Source organism: Pecten maximus, chromosome 15 (genome assembly GCF_902652985.1).
Source record: "Pecten maximus chromosome 15, xPecMax1.1, whole genome shotgun sequence".
Lineage (NCBI taxonomy): Eukaryota > Metazoa > Mollusca > Bivalvia > Pectinida > Pectinidae > Pecten > Pecten maximus.
In genome coordinates, this window is record NC_047029.1 from 26,293,429 (window position 1) to 26,316,073 (window position 22,645).

General features: G+C 36.3%; 1 protein-coding gene and 1 long non-coding RNA gene across 2 annotated transcripts; one reads left to right on the forward strand and one right to left on the reverse strand.

The window, feature by feature from the left end:
- Positions 1 to 9,284: 9,284 nt before the first annotated feature.
- On the reverse strand, positions 9,285 to 14,678 carry LOC117344241. The gene is made up of 3 exons (XM_033906921.1): positions 12,943 to 14,678; positions 10,699 to 11,309; positions 9,285 to 9,882 (listed from the first exon to the last, which is right to left on the reverse strand). Exons 1-3 carry the CDS (start codon positions 13,075 to 13,077, stop codon positions 9,426 to 9,428), a joined length of 1,203 nt encoding a protein of 400 aa, XP_033762812.1. The 5' UTR covers positions 13,078 to 14,678; the 3' UTR covers positions 9,285 to 9,425.
- A 3,501-nt stretch (positions 14,679 to 18,179) lies between these two features.
- On the forward strand, positions 18,180 to 21,330 carry LOC117343532. The gene is made up of 2 exons (XR_004536041.1): positions 18,180 to 18,323; positions 20,616 to 21,330. It is a non-coding gene; the product is annotated as an uncharacterized LOC117343532 (long non-coding RNA).
- The last annotated feature ends 1,315 nt before the right edge of the window (positions 21,331 to 22,645 follow it).

Here is a 22,645-nt window from a genome sequence, read left to right on the forward strand (position 1 = left end):
CAGAAATACCACTTTATGAAAAAGAAATGATTTCAAAATCAATATTAACTTATCCTACTTGTCCCTGATGTAAATTTATTTTATTTATTTATGTATTTATGTATTTATGTATTTATTTATTTATTTATTTATTTAAAAAAAAAATTCTTCATAAGCTTGGACGACCATGCATATATACTAATTTCTGAATAAAAAACATCTTTGTACGATTACTTTTGATTGTCGTTTGTTTGTTTAAGCTTGACGCCGAACACAGCGATAAGATCACATTATAGTGCTGCTATACTGAAATGATACAGCCTTGACAGAAAGCCGGACAGGGTTACCTCCCTTTCTCATTCTCTTGTGACAACGGCGTAACGGAAATCTTTTAGGACTTAATACTGTATTGATTTTTCTTTTAGATTGTTAAGTACATAATTATAATTTGCTTACACTCTTACCCTATGGGCTATATTTTCATATTATTCCAGTAATATAACAATTATTTTTATATGCCTAAAACGTTTTAATGATAAAATCTTAAAGTGACTGGCACGATTAAAATCTACAGAGATACGAAACAAAGGGCCGCTAGCTCCGAACCGGTGGCGCCATCTTTTGTACAATACGGGCAGCTACTTGCCATATGTTTCTTTCATATATCATAGTTTTCGTTTTAAACATTGTAAATGAGATAATTGGCCTTGTCTATATTACTGGAATGTGATCGCTTTGTCAGATACAGTTGTTAGAAGGACATAAAACAAGCTAACACAGTCAAACACTCAAGCAAGTTCACTATCACGTGCGTTTTTTCAAAGAGATGCATTGTTAAGTGTTGCAAGTAAGAACATTTTGAAAATACTGCGGTAATCGTTGAAATATCTTGTGCCTAATCCTTTGTCTAGATTTCGGTAATATTCCGAGTACAAGATTACGAAATTAGAATATAAACTAATGCACTTTCAGTGCAATACGGTGTGAACCCTGGTACAATACTTACTCCAGTGCAATACTGCGTGAGCTCTAGTGCATTGTGGTGTAGACCTCAGTGCAATATGAACTCCAGTGCACTATGGTGTGAGCTCCAGTGCACTACGAACTCCAGTGCAATAAGGTGCGAGCTTAAGGGTGTTAAGAACCCCAGTGCACCACAGTGTTAACTCCAGTGCGCAACGGTGTGAGCTCCAGTGCACTGCAATGTGAACTCAAGCGCACTACGGTGTGAGCTCCAGTGCAATGCATTGTGAACTCCAGCGCACCACGGTGTGAGCTCCAGTGCACTGCAGTGTGAACTCCAGCGCACCACGGTGTGAGCTCCAGTGCACTGCAGTGTGAACTCCAGCACACTACGGTGTGAGCTCCAATGCACTGCAGTGTGAACTCCAGCGCACCACGGTGTGAGCTCCAGTGCACTGCAGTGTGAACTCCAGTGCACCACGGTGTGAGCTCCAATGCACTGCAGTGTGAACTCCAGCGCACCACGGTGTGAGCTCCAGTGCATTACGAACTCTTGTGCACTACGGTGTAAACCCCATTACGAGTGATACGATGTGCATACGAGTGCACTATGATTTGAACCAAAGTTCACTAGAGAACTAGAGAGCTTCAGTGCATTATGGTGTAAACTCCAATAGTTCTGTTGTTGACTCTAGAGCACAATTTAGTGAACTTTGGTGCACTAGGTGTAAACTCTACTGCAGTATATTCTGATATCTAATGTACAAACATGTAAACTGAAGTTAACGTTTTGAAAGCAGGGTATCAATCTAAGTTTGCTTCCATGTTTATGAATAATAAATGTACTTCCTGTATCTAGTAACCATCCAGAGCACATCGGGTCTCCCTTCTATTGCTTAATCTGAAAATATCCGAGGCATTCCGGGTAACACATTTCCTGTTTTCCCCCGTCTTCGCGATGCATATACTTGATATGTTTGATTCCATGTAAGCATAATTTATTGGTTTAATATGTTTTCTGATGGATATCGTATAATGTTAACAGATGAAGAAGATATAGAGATGGTAGTAGGCGTTTCGGAGCTTTTAAAAGCTTAATGAATGCATATATGAAAGAGTAACTATATTTTAAAGAGCCTCTAAAATGCCAACAAATAAAATCTTCAGCGGATTATGCATATCTTGTAACCACTGCTAAAGAAAAAATTCACATTATGTCTATTACATATTTATCTGTTAAAACTAGAATTGAAACTCTATGTAGAGTTGTATCGGCATTAAGCAAAATAACACATACACCCAACATTCACCTCCCTTTCATTACGTCAGAAAATATTTTAAAGTTTAAACACAAAAAAAATAGCGAAGATTAACGTGTCATTTGATCGTAAAGCAGATTACTTTGTCGACGTCCATATTACAAAATGTACGAAAACTTGTCTGAAACGTGATCGATAGGGAAAGGAAAATTTAACACGCTATTAAAAAGCGTTCCTTTTCTTCCCGTGTCATAAACTCGACAACAATTACGGATATTCTATTTCAAGTTGATAATAAAAATATTATTCATCAAACTTTAAAATCTTTGTCGTTATAAAATTTAATATTAACTGGAATGATTAACTAGTCATGTCATAGATATTATTTTTATTTGAATAAACATGAGATCGCCGGGTCATGTTCAGCTTTTTGTATTTTTTTTTCTAGATAAAAACCCCTAAAGGCTTTCAGATATACAACCGCTTGATAGAAAATGTCATCATATGAATAATAAGGTATACATTCATGATATAATGCCTCCTTAAAACGCCATTTAAGTAATATTGAGTTTCAGTAAGATTAGACCCTATCTTCAAATCCCGTGACTATTTTAAAGATATATAAGTAACCATTAACCGAAACCGATTTATCTTTTATTAAGCTGTAGTCAAAATGAACTTTAAGATGGGTTTTTAAATTTGAAAATACAGGGTAGATATTCGAATGCTGCTAGTTAGCCCAGTTACAAAAATGTGCATCACAGTTCGTAGATTGGATGGTCAATCAGTGAAAGATTATCTTAATGTTATGCCATATACACAACTACAACAGTGTACATGTTTTTTCTGTTGATCAAATGTCCTTACGACATACAGAACTGTTACCATGTGAACTATACACATCTTATGTTTTATCATATTTTACAATTATGATTTTTTCCAGCAAGGTCACCACATTATTGTAATGGAACGTCTCTTCTCAGTCAGCAAAGCTGCGAAACAATGTATCACATATATACAGTATGCAGACGATGGACCACTAATTGGGATTTTTGACGGTCCTATATGGACGTCATATGTTATGTAGCGGTTAATCGCTTAATGCAGGGACATTTAAGCATTGAACGGCTTTCAGTTGGCATTCATATTGACTATGAATGCCAACTGAAAGCCGTTCAATGCTTATATTTACCATCTGCGATTTTTTATTTGTCGTGCGATTTTTTTTTGAAATTTCCAAATTCAAATTTCAGTTTGCAGTTCATAAGCTGGTGAACTCGCAACTGAATTGGTAGGGTTATATAGTGGCAGTGTCATACAATGGTAAATATACATTGTATGAACGTCCCTGCTGAACAATATACATATTACCGTCACAAAAGCTCTAGTCAGAACAGTTACAAAAGTATACATTGCCTGTTGTATACCGACAACAGTTTGTACAACTGATTTCGAGTTGGAAACACTAGTCCACGCAGCTACAATATTGTACACAAATGTGTAGACGGTCCATCTCTATCACCGGTTCGTTAGAGTGTAGCATATACCGTGGTAATACGTGTAGTAGGCTGGGCGCGCATGATTTGGTTTTATCGCCCCATTCGAACCTAGATAAATAAATAAATCAATAAATAAAAAAAATACAGTGCAAAGCAACAGTGACTTAGAAGTCACTGTAGATAGGTCGCGTGTACCACATGATGTGATTAAAATAGATGGTTTGTATAATACATAAGTAGTTGTGTCAGTTTTGAGGAAGAGATAGTGGGTAATCTCATCGCTCGGAATATGTACCAAGTCACAAGGATAAGGAATATCCAACTCAAATTAATAACTGCGTCCGGAAACTTTGTCTTTCATGACAAAATCTTTCGGTAATGATTTACAAACCAATACCAAAATTAATATCCGTCCTTTTTGAAGAATGCATTAAAACGTTCCGAGGTTAATTATTTTATATTTTGCTTGCCAACATGAAAAATATCCCTCGTATAACATGGAGTACTTACAACAATGTACGCGGTTTTGCTAATATGCAGCTGTCGCGATAAGACCGTCTCCGACATCCGACTCCTTTCAAATGTAATTACAATTTTACGTTCGCGACAAAGAACAGAGTTTGCGTTTATACTTCCGGCACCCAATATGTCTCTTATTCATATTTTTGATAAGATACAGGGTATAAATTCTGCCATTTTAATTCTCGTTCATGATACATCAAACAATTGTCAGATAAGGTTTCAGTCTCGCTAGAGTAGACTGTTTTGCCCCTTATGGACCGATAAATGCAATCGAGAATCGTCGATAATTGCTGTAATTTTCTCCTTAACGGAAAAAAAGGATGGTACCGAATTGTGAAAAAAAAAACATAGAAAGATTTCGTATGTAAGAAAATATGGTTATAAGTTCGACACTCCCTACCCGTATCGAATTGTGTGTCGCGAGAAGCTGTGAGACAGGCCAATCGGTGCTGTCATGGTTGTGTCCTTGGACAAGACACTTTACCCGAATTGCTCTGGATGGCATCCAACGGGCAGTGAGGTCGTCACCAACTACTACAAGGAAACCAAACCTCAAAATGACCCTTGCTGTTCACGGGGCGATTAACGAATAAAAAGCATACATACAAACATACAAATAAACAAACAAACGAAAGAAACCCCTTCAAAGAGTTTTAATGATACTGAATATTTCGCGGTTGTCTTAGTCTGAACTACATGTAATTCGTGGATACTAAATTTCGCTCAACACCGACTTGTTAACATTCTGCAGTAAACAGTTGTGTATATATAAATATTCGTCAGGTTTTTATTTTTTTATTTTCGCGCTATATTTAATGACCAGGAACACCGCGAAGTTAAATCCTTTCCGAATATTTTCATCGATACAGTAATAAGTAAGTATTATACGGATCTGTATCCTGAGATGTTAAGTATTATCTGGGTATACATTCATCAAACCCTACTTATCCCGAATTGAATTAAGTTTTATACTTAGTTACACCTTGAGTACTCGGGGTATATCGAAGATATTCATGACCCAACTGACTTCGAGATAAAGATGTTCGACTGTATATTTAATTCACCCAACACAAGCGTCAGTGACAATTTACTTTAATATTTGTCATGGGCGGATACTGTCTGCACATAGGCTAACTGAATTATTACTGTTCCTTATTGTACTTATTAAAATGTTGCTACTCAATTGTACATCAAATTCCACCATAGATTGTAATTGTTTTGTATATGCTCAAAGGCAACATTGCCTAATGCGAATAAAGACAATTTAATTTATCATAGTCTTCTCTAAGGCGTCTCAGGGAAAGGGAGTTAAGCGGTATACGAAAAAAAAACACACACCAAAAAACAGGTAGACAGGTAGACAGGTAGACAGGTAGACAGAACAGGTAGACAGGTAGACAGAACAGGTAGACAGGTAGACAGAACAGGTAGACAGGTAGACAGGACAGGTAGACAGGTAGACAGGGACTAGGATCAGAACCCCGCGATATTACATAGCATATATACACTCACTGTAATATATGAGTAATGGATTTCAGAGCCACGCCCCTGTGGCAGGGATACATTTCCGTCAAGTTCAAGTTCTTTATTTCCTTGAGCCTTACGGCTCATCGGTTCAGAACTGTCTTGTTTCCTGGCATTGTTCGATTCCTTCTGTTAGTGAATATATTCAAATAACTGAAAAAACACACAGACCATATCTAAAAACTGAGGCATGATTTTAATATATATACAGTGCGTGCTAATCACCTAAGATAAAATCTAACATCGAGATAGTCATTATAGGTAGATTTACACAAAGAACAAAATATCAGTCCTTTTTGAGAACTTAAATACGACTTTCCATCAAACTCATAACCGTTTATGTAATTCATGAAATAAAGCAAATAGTGTATTAACCGAACACAGTTACACAAATACATTTTAATATCTGGTTAAAGTGTATACAAACATTGCTATTGATTATAATCGATCATGTAATGCACATTTCCCATAGTAAAATCAACATAATGTACTTTCACATTTCTATAGAATGTATTTAAATAGGGTTGCACAACACCATTTTTATACTGCTCATATAAGTCCATTATACACTTATAAAAACCGCCCTTTGCTGACGTATGCCTTTATACTCTATTTGACTTTAAATACAACAATTATTACATGAACTGTGGTTTTCAAACACAATTATTTGTTTGAGAAATCTTATCAATTGGCGGGTTAACTTGGTGTAATTTGGAGTAAATTATTTCTGTTTGGAAAAAAGGCAAGGTGATTTAAAGCTATATACTTTTATTTTTTGACTCATTCACTGCTTACAAGATAAGTAATAGCTTACTTCATAATCACACAATTATCGTAATTATTCCATTGGGAAAATAGAATCGGTGCACTTACAAGCAAGTCATGCTCGATAGACCTAGGACGAATTGTGACTTAAGGTCGGATTACAAATTAAAATTTATACATATTGCTTCTCATTACGTCGTAAATTTTCTGACAAAAACATCAATAAAAGCGTGGTCGTTGATAGGAAAACTCAGCTTATGGACAGTAAATAAAATATTTACTGTAAATGAAAATACCAGTCTTAGTTGATAGAAGCTCTATCTTTGGAAGATAGATGTCGATCGTACCGAGGTTCGGAGTAATTATTTCTCTCTGCCTTAACAAATAGATCATACTTCAGTAGATTTCAGTGGCGGAAAATTGCTTTTAATTGCCTCCTAGTCCACAATCACTGGGTAGATTTATTTCATTTGTACCCCATTTGATAAACATGAACGAGTCCCAAGTTTTACACGTAACAGATTCCAGTCAGCTTACACAAAATTAAATACTTGCTTTGTTCTTCAACTCCTGACATAACTTTTATTATTTTCCTTTCAAAATTATATCTTGATATCTTATTTGCTACAAGACAATTATATGATGGTTAATTTCACTAGAAAAGATACAATCTTGAATAAATTTCAGAAGCAAGTTAACATAGCTTAGAAACATAATATGCATATATACGAATGCACCCGTATCTGGCTATTCCCATCACCCACCTGTCGCCCCGCCGGTAATGACCGAGATTAGAGCGAGACAGTAGACAGTCGGTCGATTTTATTGGCTGATCACGGAAATAATGAGCAGAACAATAAAACACTGACCGACGTAATAAACATCTACAAGCATTAAAATGCGTAAGTTGTCGTCTGCTAGGCGGCCATGACAGGTCACACATGGCGTCTCTCCCACGTACACCCCCGTAATTAGAGGTGACGTCATCCGTGAAACACAGGGACTCGGGAATTCAGAATCTGTTTATTGGGTGGTTTGAAATCTCATACATTATTGTACGAAGTATAACTAGACTACTGGAGTCGGGAGGATTGCTATCTTGGCCTTGTCCCTTATACATGTACATATATATTATAGACCATGGGTAAAACATTTTGGTGAAAAAACCTTTTGGTCCCCGCATACATCAGGTGGTCGCGATTTATGAATATCATTTATTCAATATACACAAACCCCTGTATTATGTACTTTATTTCCCTGTCGTCTGCGATGTTTGTACTGTGTGGTTTGGAGTGGGCTGATATCACAATGCACTTAATCGCCCTAGCATCCAGTTTAATTAATAATTCTTCACAGGCAATTACGATTGTTAATTTCAGTTTAATTAAAACTTCCATACGAAGCCTTTGTTGTGTGTCAACACCTTCCAAAGTCGACATCAATTCCATCACCAAAGTAGTGGCTATTATTGTGTCTTTAGTGAGTCTAGAATTCGGACTTCATTTCTCCAGATCATATCTGGTGTAGATGGAATGTTGTAATTATTCTTTAAATAAAACAAAACTATTTGCTTCAACATGTCCACATGAGTGTTTTTCTACCCTCAATTAATATCCGGATTCGCCGCAATTTGTGTAAATATTTATAATTAATACGTCATGTTAAAATTCATGGTCGAAAATTATGAACATGTTCAATAGATACTAACCAACTTAAATAATAAATTGTAATATTAGAATATACAAACTTAATCGGTGCTGCGTTCACTAATGAAAGCTATTAAGATCGTGTGATAAGCAAATCCTCATTTCCCTGAGACGTCTAGGGTTCGATTTCCCGATAAAACATTTAAATAAACTGTGTAAAAGACAATATGTCTTTTTTGGCAATACATATTCACAATTCCATTTGTCGGCTACCCGAGTAAGTAATGCAAGAATATCATATAGCTACAATGTTACCCGGATCATAGGATCCTTTGTTACAGAGGGTATGAAGAAGTTTATTATAAACAACAGACCTTTGAATATTGAAGTTTCAGTTATCAGGCTTAAGGCGTCTGTATCAAGAGAGACAACTCTAACAATATCCAGGACATCAGGAGTTGCTTCCCTTGATCATGTTTAAAGGGAGGTAAACGCTATATATACATTGTATACCTACAAAGTGTTTCAGTTTAATGTACTGAAAATTTAAAACTCAATGCCAGATAAGTTATCTTCTATCACTTCGAGTTGTAAAACTCCTATTCGTGCCCGCATGCATGTAGAGATCGACCTTTAGGAATTGCCTTCTATTGACAATGAAAACAAATTATTGATAATTTTTTCGCTTACATTATTAATTTTCCATTTTTTTCTCTCTAAAATTCTTCATTATTCTTGGATTTTATACCATTGACCAGAACAAAGATAACTGGCATCGATACATTCATAAAGAGAAATCATTTTCATTTTTATTTTCATTTTTTTTTTCGTGTGAACTATTAGCCGAAGAATTCACGAATGTATATCAACGTAGGAAGTTTCTAAATTAGACATAACCCTACATTCATAATTGTTGGATACAAGTAGGGGTAACGGTACGGCGTGTATGTGAAAGGTATGTAGAAATAACAGTTATAAGAAGCAGTTAATATTAGCGACAACTGGTGAGGAAATCTCGGACAATTAGAAATAACATCTTTCAGAAAAGAGAGAGAGAAAAAAATACAAATGTGAAAACGATACTAATTTGCAGGAAACAGTAATATATAATTAAAGTTTGAAATTAATTTAGTTTAAACATATTTTATTGTAAAAAGTTTACAAACGGATTGGGTACAAGTTATTACAACTTATATGATCACCCAAAAATTGAAATTAATTTAACCGACATAAGATCAGTCAGTGTTACAGAGAAACTTCGGTACATGTTACATTGGTACATTTGAACCCGTTAAAGAAAGTTTGAAGTTTGCCTTTCTCAGCTTTGCCCTCGCTGTCTCTCTTTTTGTATTCAAAATTTCCATTTTAATTTCATGTTCCTTTCTTAAGTATTCCATTTTCTTCTCGTGTTCGATCCTAGCATACTCCAACCTCATGTTGTCCACAATTGAACTTGAAACATTCGTGATATCTTGGTCACTCTTTTGTGAGTTGGTTGTTTTCATTTTCCGGAAATTTCCCCACTGTTCGAATGATTGTTCTGGATCATATAACGACTTATTCACTTCCGGTGTTGAAGTGCCGGTATTTGAAATAATATCGGTAGAGAACTTGATCTGAGTAACGTCATCCGTTGAAAGATGACTATAACTGGAAGCTGGCGTGTGTCCATGTTCTAGTGTGGGTTCACTATTATCGTGTCGGCCATGGCCAATTTCTTCAAGACTACAAAATAAAAACAATTTAGTAAGCCAACAATTAATAACTTACGAGCAATACATTAAAAATCTTCAACACATCTGAACACTTAAAGAGGCTTGCCCGCAGAGAGATCAGAAAAGTTGGCTAATAGAAAAAGATTTTTTACACATGACAGATTGATGGAATTGTTGAGTTTTTCATTTTATTTTCCTTATAAAACGCTGAAAAGTGATATTAAAACCTCATTTTAAAATATTATTTATTTAATCGCAACCCGCAATAAGTCTAATTTGATTGACACATCAAAGAAACAAGCACGTGCACAGTGCCGCACAGTGATAACTTCAAAGGCAGCGGCGATTTACAAAGAAGATTTGCCGTTGTATTCCATAAAGTTCTCTCTCAGGTTGAGTTTTAAAACGTCTTTTAAATACATATTCTGTAATTGTTTTCAAGAAATAAAGTCGGAAAGCCTCTAATTTTGTCACATAGAAACGTGTACTGAAGTTTATTTAGTGATCGGAGATGTGCCGTTTACCGGTCCGTCTGCGGGTAAGCCTCTTTAACGATATGGGCTCACTAATAAGTACGTGATAATTCAAATGAAATCGGATTCAAAGTCGCAATCTTAATATTGTAGCTATATTTTTTGTATGTAGCAGTAATACTCATAACTCTCATCCACAGTTACCCACTCGGTTTCAACGTTTTTATGGACCGGTTTCAAAAATAGTTTAAGGGATGTTTGAAGGAATTTTTATTCTCAAGAAAAAACTATATAGAAAAGGGCACCATTTCATGAACAGGCAAAAGTATATTCCTATATAAGCGAACATTTACCTGTTAAAATCTATTACACTTGTCAGTAGCTCTGGTGAGGTGTTGGATTTGTTTTTATTTTCTCCGCTGTCATGGTAGTTCTCGGCGTCCTCGTTGTCGTCAATTTCAATTTTAATCACCATTGGCTCAGGTTCCGAAACAGGAAGTTCGACATTTGACTGCATCTCTCCGGTCACGTGGTCCGAAAATCGTGAAATATCGTCTAAGATTGCATTCGTTTCCCCAATAGATATGTCGTTTTGAGAAACCGGAATACAATTATCAAACGTGGAACTAGCAACTTCATTTAATATTTGTTTCACTTTGGCTATTATTTCGGCTGACTCCCCGTAATATTTTGTGGGTACAGGTTCCTGTGTATTAGAACTTCCGTTTCCGGTGGATGAGTCCAGTATCTCCTGATCTCTGTCTCGCTGTTCAGCACGTGTAGCGAGTTTCATTCGCTTCCACTGTTCTTTAATCCGCACCAGTGTCCGTTTTCGCCCAAACCTGGTAGAAAATTGGTCATAAATGACCTTCCAACATGCGGCCTTCATCCTCAAAGTATTACTGTCGGACCTTTTCTCCTCGATTATTCGAGCTCTAGCCGCACAAAGGTTCACGAGGAATACCTAAGAACAACGAAAAATATATTAAATATAACATTCTGCATAAATTAGTAATTTGTAAAATGAAACGATGTGTGTTAAGAAACAATTCAATTCAATTTCACTTCAAATTAGTTTTGCTCATATCGTTTCATTTCTATATAGTTTCTATATTTAGAGAAAAAAAATCATTACGACCGCTTGTTATTTCTATATAGTCAAATAAACGTCAAATGAAAGGAAATGCACGTGCATGACACACATAATGTAGGAGTTGCAATATAACTGGAAACATTGTACGCTTTTCTATTCAAGAGGGTATAAGAATAACTTATATAACTAGTAGATAAAAAAACTCATGGTCTTTATCGGTCAACCGAGTCCTGAGATGTGTACTTATACATGATGTTTTGCTTTTAAATTAACATTAAACAAATATCTCACCCCTATGACATTGAAAGAATATAAAAGATGATTAATTTGACCCTAGATCACTGCCAGGCCAACAAGTACCCCCTGTGTGCCTATATATCCCCTATAATCATCAGGAAGTCAACCGCCCTTACCGCCATACAAGGAACAATACATTATACATGTACATTAATGTGATTATTGTTATTTTCACCTCTATATTCGCTGAGAAAACAGAAATGCACATCTTGAAATAGTAGTGTAATACTCAAATTGTTCAAATGATTTTATTTGAACCTTGGAAAGCACACCACAATAACAGCCAGATTTAATTCCTCTATCAATCTTAATTATTCATTAATACTCTTGTGACTTAACCTTAATTAGTATTTAGCTTTGTTCTGACTTCCTCCTACGATATGCTTATTCCTATGTATTCTCAGCTTCTTATTCTTTCAGTTCACCATTCTGTCTTCCTCTTAGCAATACAGTATGATATTAAAATGAAATAAACTCCATTTTTGCAGTCATTAATGATATTAATGTTCTACATACAATTTGTATGGTTTGAGAGGTGATATGGAAGACAGTTTGTTTCAAATAGATCATAATTAAGTCTGACTGAATTATTTTGTCACTGTAAAAACTCTCTTCTGAAAAAAATACATGACTATTGTCATATATCAATTCCGTCCTAGAATCTGGACCCACATAGCCTTGACCTTGGACCTGACGACCTTGATTTTTTGACAGTTGACTACTTGATTTAATTCCTGCCAGCAACGCTTCATAAATATCATTTATAAGCATCATGACGCTGGGACTCTTGGTTATTAAGAAGAAGTCGGAAATATCAATTGTTTAGACGGACGACAAATGCGATTGCAATAAGTCACTTGAGACTTTATCTCAGGTGCCCTAAAACATATTACAATTTACTGAATATTATCCAAATCAAGCATAATCCTCGTAATAAAAACATCAAACGAAATAGTTATTATTACTCCTAATATACACAATTTTCAATTTTCCAACCAGCTGAAGTGACCTCAGCTTTCGGAATTTATATAAATTCATAGTTTATAAATATCTCTAGGGGTAAGTATATATTGACATATTTTTATATCACTTAGATATTGTAATATCAAATATCTTACAATACTCGTAATGTTGCCAGGAAATACTCGGTAAACACGACAGACTACATTATACTTATGTTATATAAGTTAAATGCTATACGACCCACCTTTTCGTCGTGTGTCCAGTTGATTCCTCTTGACTTTCGCATCTGGTACACCAGTCCGTGTTGCATATTCGTCGGGTGCACTCTTGCGTTTGAAACTTGTCCATAATTTCTTACCTCCCCTGTGCCGGTATACATTGTCAATGTTAGTCGTTAATTAACTTTATTACGTAAAATACGTCGCCAGTGTGTCACATAAATGTTTAACCCTATATGTAATCGGGTTTCACCTAACTGTTCGCTTACAGGCTTCCGTATTGGGATGACGTATCATTGTCCAATTACAGGCCTCCGTACATGGTGACTTAATTATTGTTCACTAGCAGGCCTCCGTACATTGGTGACGTATCACTGCGTACTTACAGACCTCCATACATTCGTGACGTATCAGTGTTCACTAGCAGGCATCCGTACATTGGTGACGTAATCATTGTTCGCTTACAGTCCTCCGTACATTGGTGGCGTATCGGTGTTCACTAACAGGCCTCCGTACATTGGGGACGTATCACTGTTCACTTACAGGCCTCCGTACATTGGTGACGTATCACTGTTCACTTACAGGCCTCCGTACATTGGTGACGTATCACTGTTAACTTACAGGCCTCCGTACATTGGTGACGTATCACTGTTCACTTATATGTCTGCGTACATTCGTGACGTATCAGTGTTCACTAACAGGCCTCCGTACATTGGTGACGTATCACTGTTCACTTATATGTCTGCGTACATTGGTGACGTATCGGTGTTCACTAACAGGCCCCCGTATATTGGTGACGTATCACTTTTCACTTACAGGTCTGCGTACATTCGTGACGTATCAGTGTTCACTAACAGGCCTCCGTACATTGATGACGTATCACTCTGCACTAACAGGCCTCCGTACATTGGTGACGTATCGGTGTTCACTAACAGGCCTCCGTACATTGGTGACGTATCACTTTTCACTTACAGGTCTGCGTACATTCGTGACGTATCAATGTTCACTAACAGGCATCCGTACATTGGTGACGTATCGCTGTTCACTTATATGTCTGCGTACATTGGTGACGTATCGGTGTTCACTAACAGGCCCCCGTATATTGGTGACGTATCACTTTTCACTTACAGGTCTGCGTACATTCGTGACGTATCAGTGTTCACTAACAGACCTCCGTACATTGATGACGTATCACTGCACTAACAGGCCTCCGTACATTGGTGACGTATCGGTGTTCACTAACAGGCCTCCGTACATTGGTGACGTATCACTTTTCACTTACAGGTCTGCGTACATTCGTGACGTATCAATGTTCACTAACAGGCATCCGTACATTGGTGACGTATCGGTGTTCACTAATAGGCCTCCGTACATTGGTGACGTATCGATGTTCACTAACAGGCCCCCGTACATTGGTGACGTATCACTGTGCACATACACACGCCTGCATTGGTTTGGACTGATGTTTTGTAAAACTCGAACATCCAGTCAGTGGTAATACAAAGTAATGGTTTAGAAGATTCCACAATGTGTTAATATACTTTACCCGGCTTAGAGACTAAACCCTGATGTCTGACACAGACATTCGCGTACCGAGGACTGTTCCTTTGTCATCTGTTCTAGCTGAAGCGTATGTCCTGGTGTGAGTAGTATGAAACCGCTAGTCATATTAATTCCCGACATCACGCTTAAAACCAGGCCGAAGGTTTATCTTGTGGTCGTGAGTCTAAAAATAGCCGGCTACACACAGCCGAGCTTTACTAAACCAACAACGTAAGCGACATGTGTAGTATTCCGATAAATCAACGGGCGACGCATACACCGAGACAGACGGAGGCTCCTCGAAAGGGAAAACCACGGATATATAAAGATATATATATATATGTCATAAACTGTCCAAGTATACACCGAACAATCCAACCATTCTCTGATTCGACGAAATATATAATATTTGACGAATGTTATGCAATGCACGCAGTATCTAGTTTACTTATAAGGGGGATTACTCTGTAAGTCTTACATCACTAATTTACAGTTGAGTGTAAGCTAACCTTTACACCCTAGTGCACTACGTTTAAACTAGTAGTGCACTACATTTAAGCTACAGGTAAACTAGTAGTGCACTACGTCCAGTCAGGTATGACGACAAATCCCCCAATACAGGTAATGATACCTGTAGTTGTTACATATACAGACCTGTGTAAATTAACTGCCTTATATCTGTCATCCTGACTTTATCATGTATATATTCAATGTTGATAAAATGTTATCTAATATTAACTAACAATAAAATTGGCTGCGGTTCTTAGATGACATATTGCACAAGAGGAATTAAAACTCAATCAATTGGATTTGTAGTGGGATTTTTTATCATTAATTGTTTTAAAAAAAAGGTTTCATTATAGCAGGGACGTATAATAAGATACATTGTATATATATGTCCCTGATTATAGTGTGAGATTAAGGTTTATCTTCCTGATTTCAAAACTTTGATGCTTTTCATTTTTTTTAGATGTCATTAAAATACATTTTATATTAATGATTAATTCTACCTTAGGCCTTGATGACAGTTTGTAAGATTTTTTTTCTCAAGTACACTGTATATGTACATATATTGTAATGTTTATTATTTTATCCAACAAAAACCAAAAAAAAAATCAATGTATTGTTACTTCACTGATATCTCTTAATTCAACCATGAAATCATTTCATAGTACATAAGCAAGAATCAAGAATCAGAAGTTTAATATATTCTCATTTATGTTCTGTAAGAGACATATAATATCTATACAACAAGTTATGTACACGTACCCGTATATATAATTGGTACTCTCATGACATGCCTATTGGCATGGCCACCAGGGCCCAAACCCCACCTCACCACCACCTTATGGACCTCCATAACACCTTACCTATATATATGTATCAGTTGAGGATCAGTGTTAGGTGTGCCTGTTTTAACACCTGGCTATACTTTTGTCAAGTCCCCAATTACCCCCCAGGGGCCATTTATAGCATGATGTGCCAGGCTCCCCTGCCTTACCTACCTGTAATTAGCATCTAACACTACCCATATATAATATCTACCTGTGGATGTTTTTCAAAAATAATTTTTATATACATTTTTGTTCACAATAAAGATATTCAATAAATATAGATTATATGCTGATTTTCTTTAATTACAAGAAGAGGTAAAATTCCCAGCAGTTATACATTGTAAGGTAAAGAAAATTAATCATTTTCTTGATGCAATAGGGAAACACTTAAATGCTGATCAAAATGCATCCCAAAATTTTGTTTTTAAACAATATTGCAAAAAACATGTTAGCGTGCACTGTAAAAAAAACTTTGGCTTAGGTCCACATGGTCCACATATGTATATAATCTATTTGTTAGCAGGTAACTTTATAGAAGAAAATTATTAAATATCAAATACAAGTGTTATATAATTCAAGTGTTGTATGACAAGTACAGCTCCAGATACATGGACATTGACACGCTTGACCACGCTCCACACTGATCAAACCATTACATACATATAACATATACACAAAACAAACAAAAAAAAACAAAAAAAAAACAAAAAAAAACATACTTGAACATTCACACAATCACATACATCACCGACTATCTATCTAATTTCACTTAATTTTACTGCTCTACAAACATCATCATCATCATCATCATCATCATCATCATCATCATCATCATATCATCACCATCATCATCATCATCATCATCATCATCATCATTATGAATTTGCTGCTTAATTTAATCTGAAATTAAACTACAATATAAATTAAATGTATTAAATTGGAAATGTTCATGGTGGTGGTGGTGGTGATTATCTACATTGTAAATATTGAAGAATTTTGTGAGTTTTTAATTTTAAAGAGTTAAACAGAACACATATAATACGTTGTTGTTAAAAAGACAATAATAAAACAGATAAGAAACTAAAAGTACATGTGGCACTCTCCGGTAACATTCACAAAATGTACCGCCACCAACATTTTGAACGCAATGAGCAAGCCTTCAATCCTCAGCGTAGTTTAAAATACCTCCGATATAAAGCCCAGAGTACACTGACAGAATGTACTTCCTGGTGAAGTAAGATCGTTGTATGTACATACATATATACAAAATCGATGTAAATATAATCTAACAGCTGCGGTACAATTTCTCCTTACTTCGATCCTTGTGTCTAATTAAGAAACTCGGCACTTTCGATACTCATTTTGTACTACCGTAATGACTATTAAAACTCGTTTCAATAAAGAAATGTACTTACTGCTTTCAGTGTGTGCTATCATTAACCGGTTTGGTCTGTTATAAAATTTAGTTTTTACACAACTGTTGTAAAACTACTTATTTTTTATCTTAAATCAAGAATGAGTTATACTTGCTGACGGACAATACTGCCACAGAGAATAGCAACGACGGTGGTGAATTTAAATGTCTGAGTTTTAAGCATGGTGAACAATAAGATGCGAGGCTCTCCGGAAAATACTATCCGGGATCCTCGAAGTCGTACCCGGCTGAGATCTTTTACATAGAAGAACATATATATAATCTTTCGCGAAACTAACGCGTTATATCACGAAAATAATGCGTAATACCGCGAAACTAACGCGTTGTATTGCGAAACTAACGCGTTTAATCAAGAAGTTATGTACGTGTTATATCGCAAACCTACCGCGTTTACTGACGAAATTAACGCGTTATTTCGCTACATAACAACTACTGTATAGGAGGACGAGTTTCATGATTGAAAAAAGCAGTGCTTAAACTTAAATCATACATACTGTAGCTACAGCATAACTTAGGGATTTGAAAATCCGCTTTCAGTGTTTCCAAACGCTACGGACACCAGTCACCGATTAATCTAGCATTATTAATTGCCCATATCAGATTAAATACTTGCACCTAATCACTTTACATTGACGAGGAGTGCCGGATTAATACTAATCCACAACTCCTTTGTGTTTCATTACAGCTGTATCAGCTTAACGTAACTTTAAAAAGTGAATACAAATTACATTTTTTTTCTGAAAGGAAAAGAAAATTTCTAGAATTTTTTTTCTATAAAAGTTAAAAGAACCTTGATGTAGTAGTTTTTCTAAATAAATTTTGAAATGTATTAAAGATATCAAACATTTATTATACATATAAGTAATATCAAAATAGGGTAAGTTAACTAGACATCGAGTGAAAGGTTTCTATGTATTTATTAAAACCTTCGGTAGAAATGTCCAAATGTACTATAAGCGAGCGTTTTAGTGTTTAGAGTTTAAAGTTTTAGTGACGTATAAATGGTCAGACAGCTACAACACCAAAATGGCCACTGTCCGAGCTCTCCTTCTTCTCGTCTTGGTTATGATGTCCGCCATTAGCACGTCACACCAAAGTAAGTGTTAAATTTCAATTCTTCATATGATATTATGATTACGCTGTCTGATGAAGTAAATATAGATATCATTATTAATGAAATAAAAGATTTTAACCATGGCTTGTCTTCTTTGGAGGATAGCTGAGAGTAACTGAACGTGGGAAGCTCGTATTGTTTGAAAATAGTATATTAATTATCATCTGGAAATACGATAATTTGAAGTATCAGCGAGTAAATTAATTGATTTGATTTGAACATATCTTATTGTTTAGATACAATTGGATTGTGTATTGGGCACAAGTTTTTAAAAACCTATTAAAATCCTTATCACAAAGATTGTGATAGCGACACAGTATACTTACAATGATTATAAAGAAAGAACAACAAAGACGAATGACAGGACGAAAGACAGATCTAGAGATCTAAGAGTAAGATGAATGTTGATACACTAGGACATACAGTACTTCATATTTGGGTTCATAATCATGTCATATCTGTATTTTGGACACATTTAATCCACCCTCCAGATATAAAGAATCTGAGATATAAAAAAAAATCCATAGAAGAAAATCGGTTTTCCTAAACAAAGACGGACGGAATAGAACACCGATATAGGACTATATGGGTGTTCTGGGGTAAATAAATTTCTCATGTATCCAAAAATGTAAGGTAGGTGTTACGTCACGCCCGATTTTATTATATTTGCTCCAAAATCTTAGCGACACCAAACGGTGTTGGATAGTTCCACGTTTTCATATTTTTGTACATGTAGTAGTGCGCTCTGGCCCTACACCAGATATATGGTTTAAGGGCCAGAGGAAACTCGGGCTATATGTAAATCAGATATGTAGTCAGGCAAAGGTATTGCAGGCCTCATGTTTGGTTACAGTTAGGAAATGGTGAGGCAGACCTCGTGTTTGGTCAAATAGGAATTTTTTATTAGGAATAATTTATTTATCACGTTTGTCGTTATAAAGAGGTGATATACATAAGTAAAACAGTAAATGTAGCAAATGGTTCATAGGAAACATGGAGATGAGAACTTGACATCAGTTGTTAACAGGAAAATAACAGATTTGAATTATGTGGAGGAATACCAGTAAATCAAATCTTATTCAGTAGAAAGTCCGTGGCAAATTAAAATAATGAAAATCGTGATTAGTATTATATGGCGTCATTGTTGATTTCGTGTGCCAACATTTTACCTGATGAGGTGAAAGTCAGTCAAATGTTTCTATATAAGATTTCTGTTATTCATCCCTGCTATAAATAATTTATAGTAAAATATGTAATTTGGGGCGAATTCCGTGTTGAATAACATTTCTTACTTGGTTAAAAACAAGGTCATACTAAGCGAAGGGTATACCACCCACAGTGATACTCATTGTCTCACTTGAAAATATTCTACTTTCGTGTGCGAAGTGAAGATATGCCTGGCGGTTCCATAATAGTCCTCACTTAGATAGTATGACCCGGATTTGATCTAGATTTTAATGACGGGTGTCGTCGATTTGACCTAGATTGGTAAGGCTGATGTCGCCGTGACCTAGATTGGTATGGCGGGTGTCGTCGATTTGACCTAGATTGGAATGGCGGGTGTCGTCGATTTGACCTAGATTGGTATGGCTGGTGTCGCCGTGACCTAGATTGGTATGGCGGGTGTCGTCGATTTGACCTAGATTGGTATGGGGGGTGTCGTCAATTTGACCTAGTTGGTATGGCGGGTGTCGCCGTGACCTAGATTGGTATGGCGGGTGTCGCCGTAACCTAGATTTGTATGAGGGTGTCGTTGATTTGACCTATATCTGTATGACGGGTGTCGCCGTGACCTAGATGTGTATGACGGTTGTCGTAGTGACCTAGATTTGTATGGCGGGTGTCGCCCTGACCTAAATTTGTATGACGGGTGTCGCCGTGACCTATATTTGTATGGCGGGTGTTGCCGTGACCTAGATTTGTATGGCGGGTGTCGCCGTGACCTAGATTTGTATGGCGAGTGTCGTTGTGACCTACATTTGTATAACGGGTGTCATTGTGACCTAGATTTGTATGGCGGGTGTCGCTGTGACCTTGATTAGTATGGCGGGTGTCGTCGTGACCTAGATTAGTATGGCGACTGTCGTCGTGACCTAGATTAGTATGGCGGGTGTCGTCGATGAAGCTGAAGACGCTTACTTCCCGGAACACCTGGTCTTATTCTCCTTGTACCTGTTCAAGGGTCGCTATGAAGATATATTTTTGTTTGTATTTTGTCCTCGGTTGATCGATTTTGAGGTATTATTTATTATGTATGATTTGGATTCTTTTCAGTTGAGAACTTCGAGCAGACAGATGAGGAAGTGCCCGTGTTTTATGACTGTTCAGACAGAGGAGTATTTAGTGTTCCCTGCCCGGATATCGCAGCCTACTACCAGACCAAAAATAACGACGGAAGATCCATGTGTTCTAACCCCTATATAAAGTCCTTCTGTTGTGTATCATGTAAATAAATGAGTGGAATTCTAACTTTCTCGACGCTGTCTTTGACAAAGTATCTGCAACAAAACATTGTGAAAAGAACTCTTTCTGTGCCGCCTCCTCGTGGAAAATTTACATCACTGTAAAATAGATAAATTAATTTGTGAGTACAACTCTTTAACCGAACAATAAGCGGGGGTATATTGTAAAATGAACACACCTTCTGTTTTATAGCGCTTGATATCCTTGTCAACAAATCTCTTGGATTATGAAATATATCTTAAATTACTTATCCAAACTTACTGGGGAAAAAACCGAGCTCAATCGACGCGACGAGGAAAACGTTGCTTCTATTGACATGACATTGGGCTACCAGCTCCGTAGCTCCGCTACCAGGACGTTTATTGACAGAAAGGAAAAGGAATTTTATATACCGGTACACAGTAACAACAAGAGGGGCTGAGGATTCCTGCAAAGTGTCATTCTACTATCGGATACTTATATAGATATTTCCAATTTCCAGAATCTTTTTTATAAATACACAGCAAAATAAACAACACAACTTGTTTTGACGGTGTCCTATTATTTGTAAAATACACGGCAGCTGGAATCCCATGGCTATTTACTGTATTTGCCAGGGGACACAACTCTGTTACACTCAATCAGTTTTTATACAGTTGCTCTTGAATGCAACATTAAGTCTAGCTGCCCACTCGTGAAAAATATCAAAATATTAGCCCCACTCGTGAAATATATTTGGTATTACTGAAGACACTGTTAGATATCCTCTATATATATCACTTTCACTTCTAAAAAGTTAATTGCAGTCATTGTCTTTTTGAAAAGTTATTGTAATTCTAAAAAAAATTAGCGCCTTCATGATGGCGACAATTCCAACACAGTAATTTAAATTTGATGTCCGTACAAGCAGTCAATATTTATTTTCTCCATTGACATCCGTCCTCGTGAGACCCTACCCATTGTATTGAAACCCAAACATTTAAATATTAAGTGGAATTTCGTTTGACTTGCTGCGTTGATTTCCTCATTGGTTACAGGGTTTCCGTTTCATTTTGTTGTCAATATATTTTAGAGTTTGACAGCAGTAATATTTTTATTCGTTTCTATTAAGTTAAATAAAGGCTACCGGATAATTCACATAATAGCCGTTTCGGCTTCTTTTTTACTTAAAGTAAATCCCTCTGTAAGTTTACTTAAACACATCCCTCAGTGTGTTGATACTGAAAAGTTTTAATTTGTGTTCTGTATGTGCTATCAGCCAATATAACTGCCCTGTAGACTAATTTTAATACTTTTGTATAACAGCAATACAGTCATATACGTATGAACAATGCTCGAGTAGAATTTGGTCTCAGCTGAATCATGTCGTCCAACAGTGAAGGTGCATTCCCAATACTGTCCGTACATTTTGAGCATTCCGTATTAAAATGGAATCAATAAGAAAATATGATTGATTCATTGAAGAAAGCGATTAAAATATATTTCTGGGATTAAATCTCGGAGAGAATGAAATGAAAAAAACAACACAACTAAAATGTGAAAAAGCAAGATTTCAACACCACGTCAAAAATATTTTCATCAAAGACATGAAAGAGAATATCTTTACATTAGCTAACCTCAACTCCAAAGCTGGAAATGTGTCTCGCCGTAAAGTGTTCGGTATGTATGCGTCTGTATAGATGTGCCATGTAAGATGGTGATTCGTGATTCAAACCTTCTGTTAAAGGACAAAATATAGTTTATGGGGAATCTTACTATGGGAACAAAGATGCCGATATACATAGAGAGTGATGATGTCGAAACTCTGTGTTACATTTAATGGATATTTATAATTTTCTGCTACAGCATAATTATGTGTTAAT

Bases quoted from the DNA above. Each gene is read 5' to 3' on its own strand.
- LOC117344241 (XM_033906921.1), bottom strand. From the start codon at position 13,077: ATGTATACCGGCACAGGGGAGGTAAGAAATTATGGACAAGTTTCAAAC. The intron at 11,310-12,942 runs GTGGGTCGTATA...CGTTGTTCTTAG, and splicing joins ACTGGACACACGACGAAAAG to GTATTCCTCGTGAACCTTTG. The intron at 9,883-10,698 runs GTAAATGTTCGC...TTTATTTTGTAG, and splicing joins AGTGTAATAGATTTTAACAG to TCTTGAAGAAATTGGCCATG.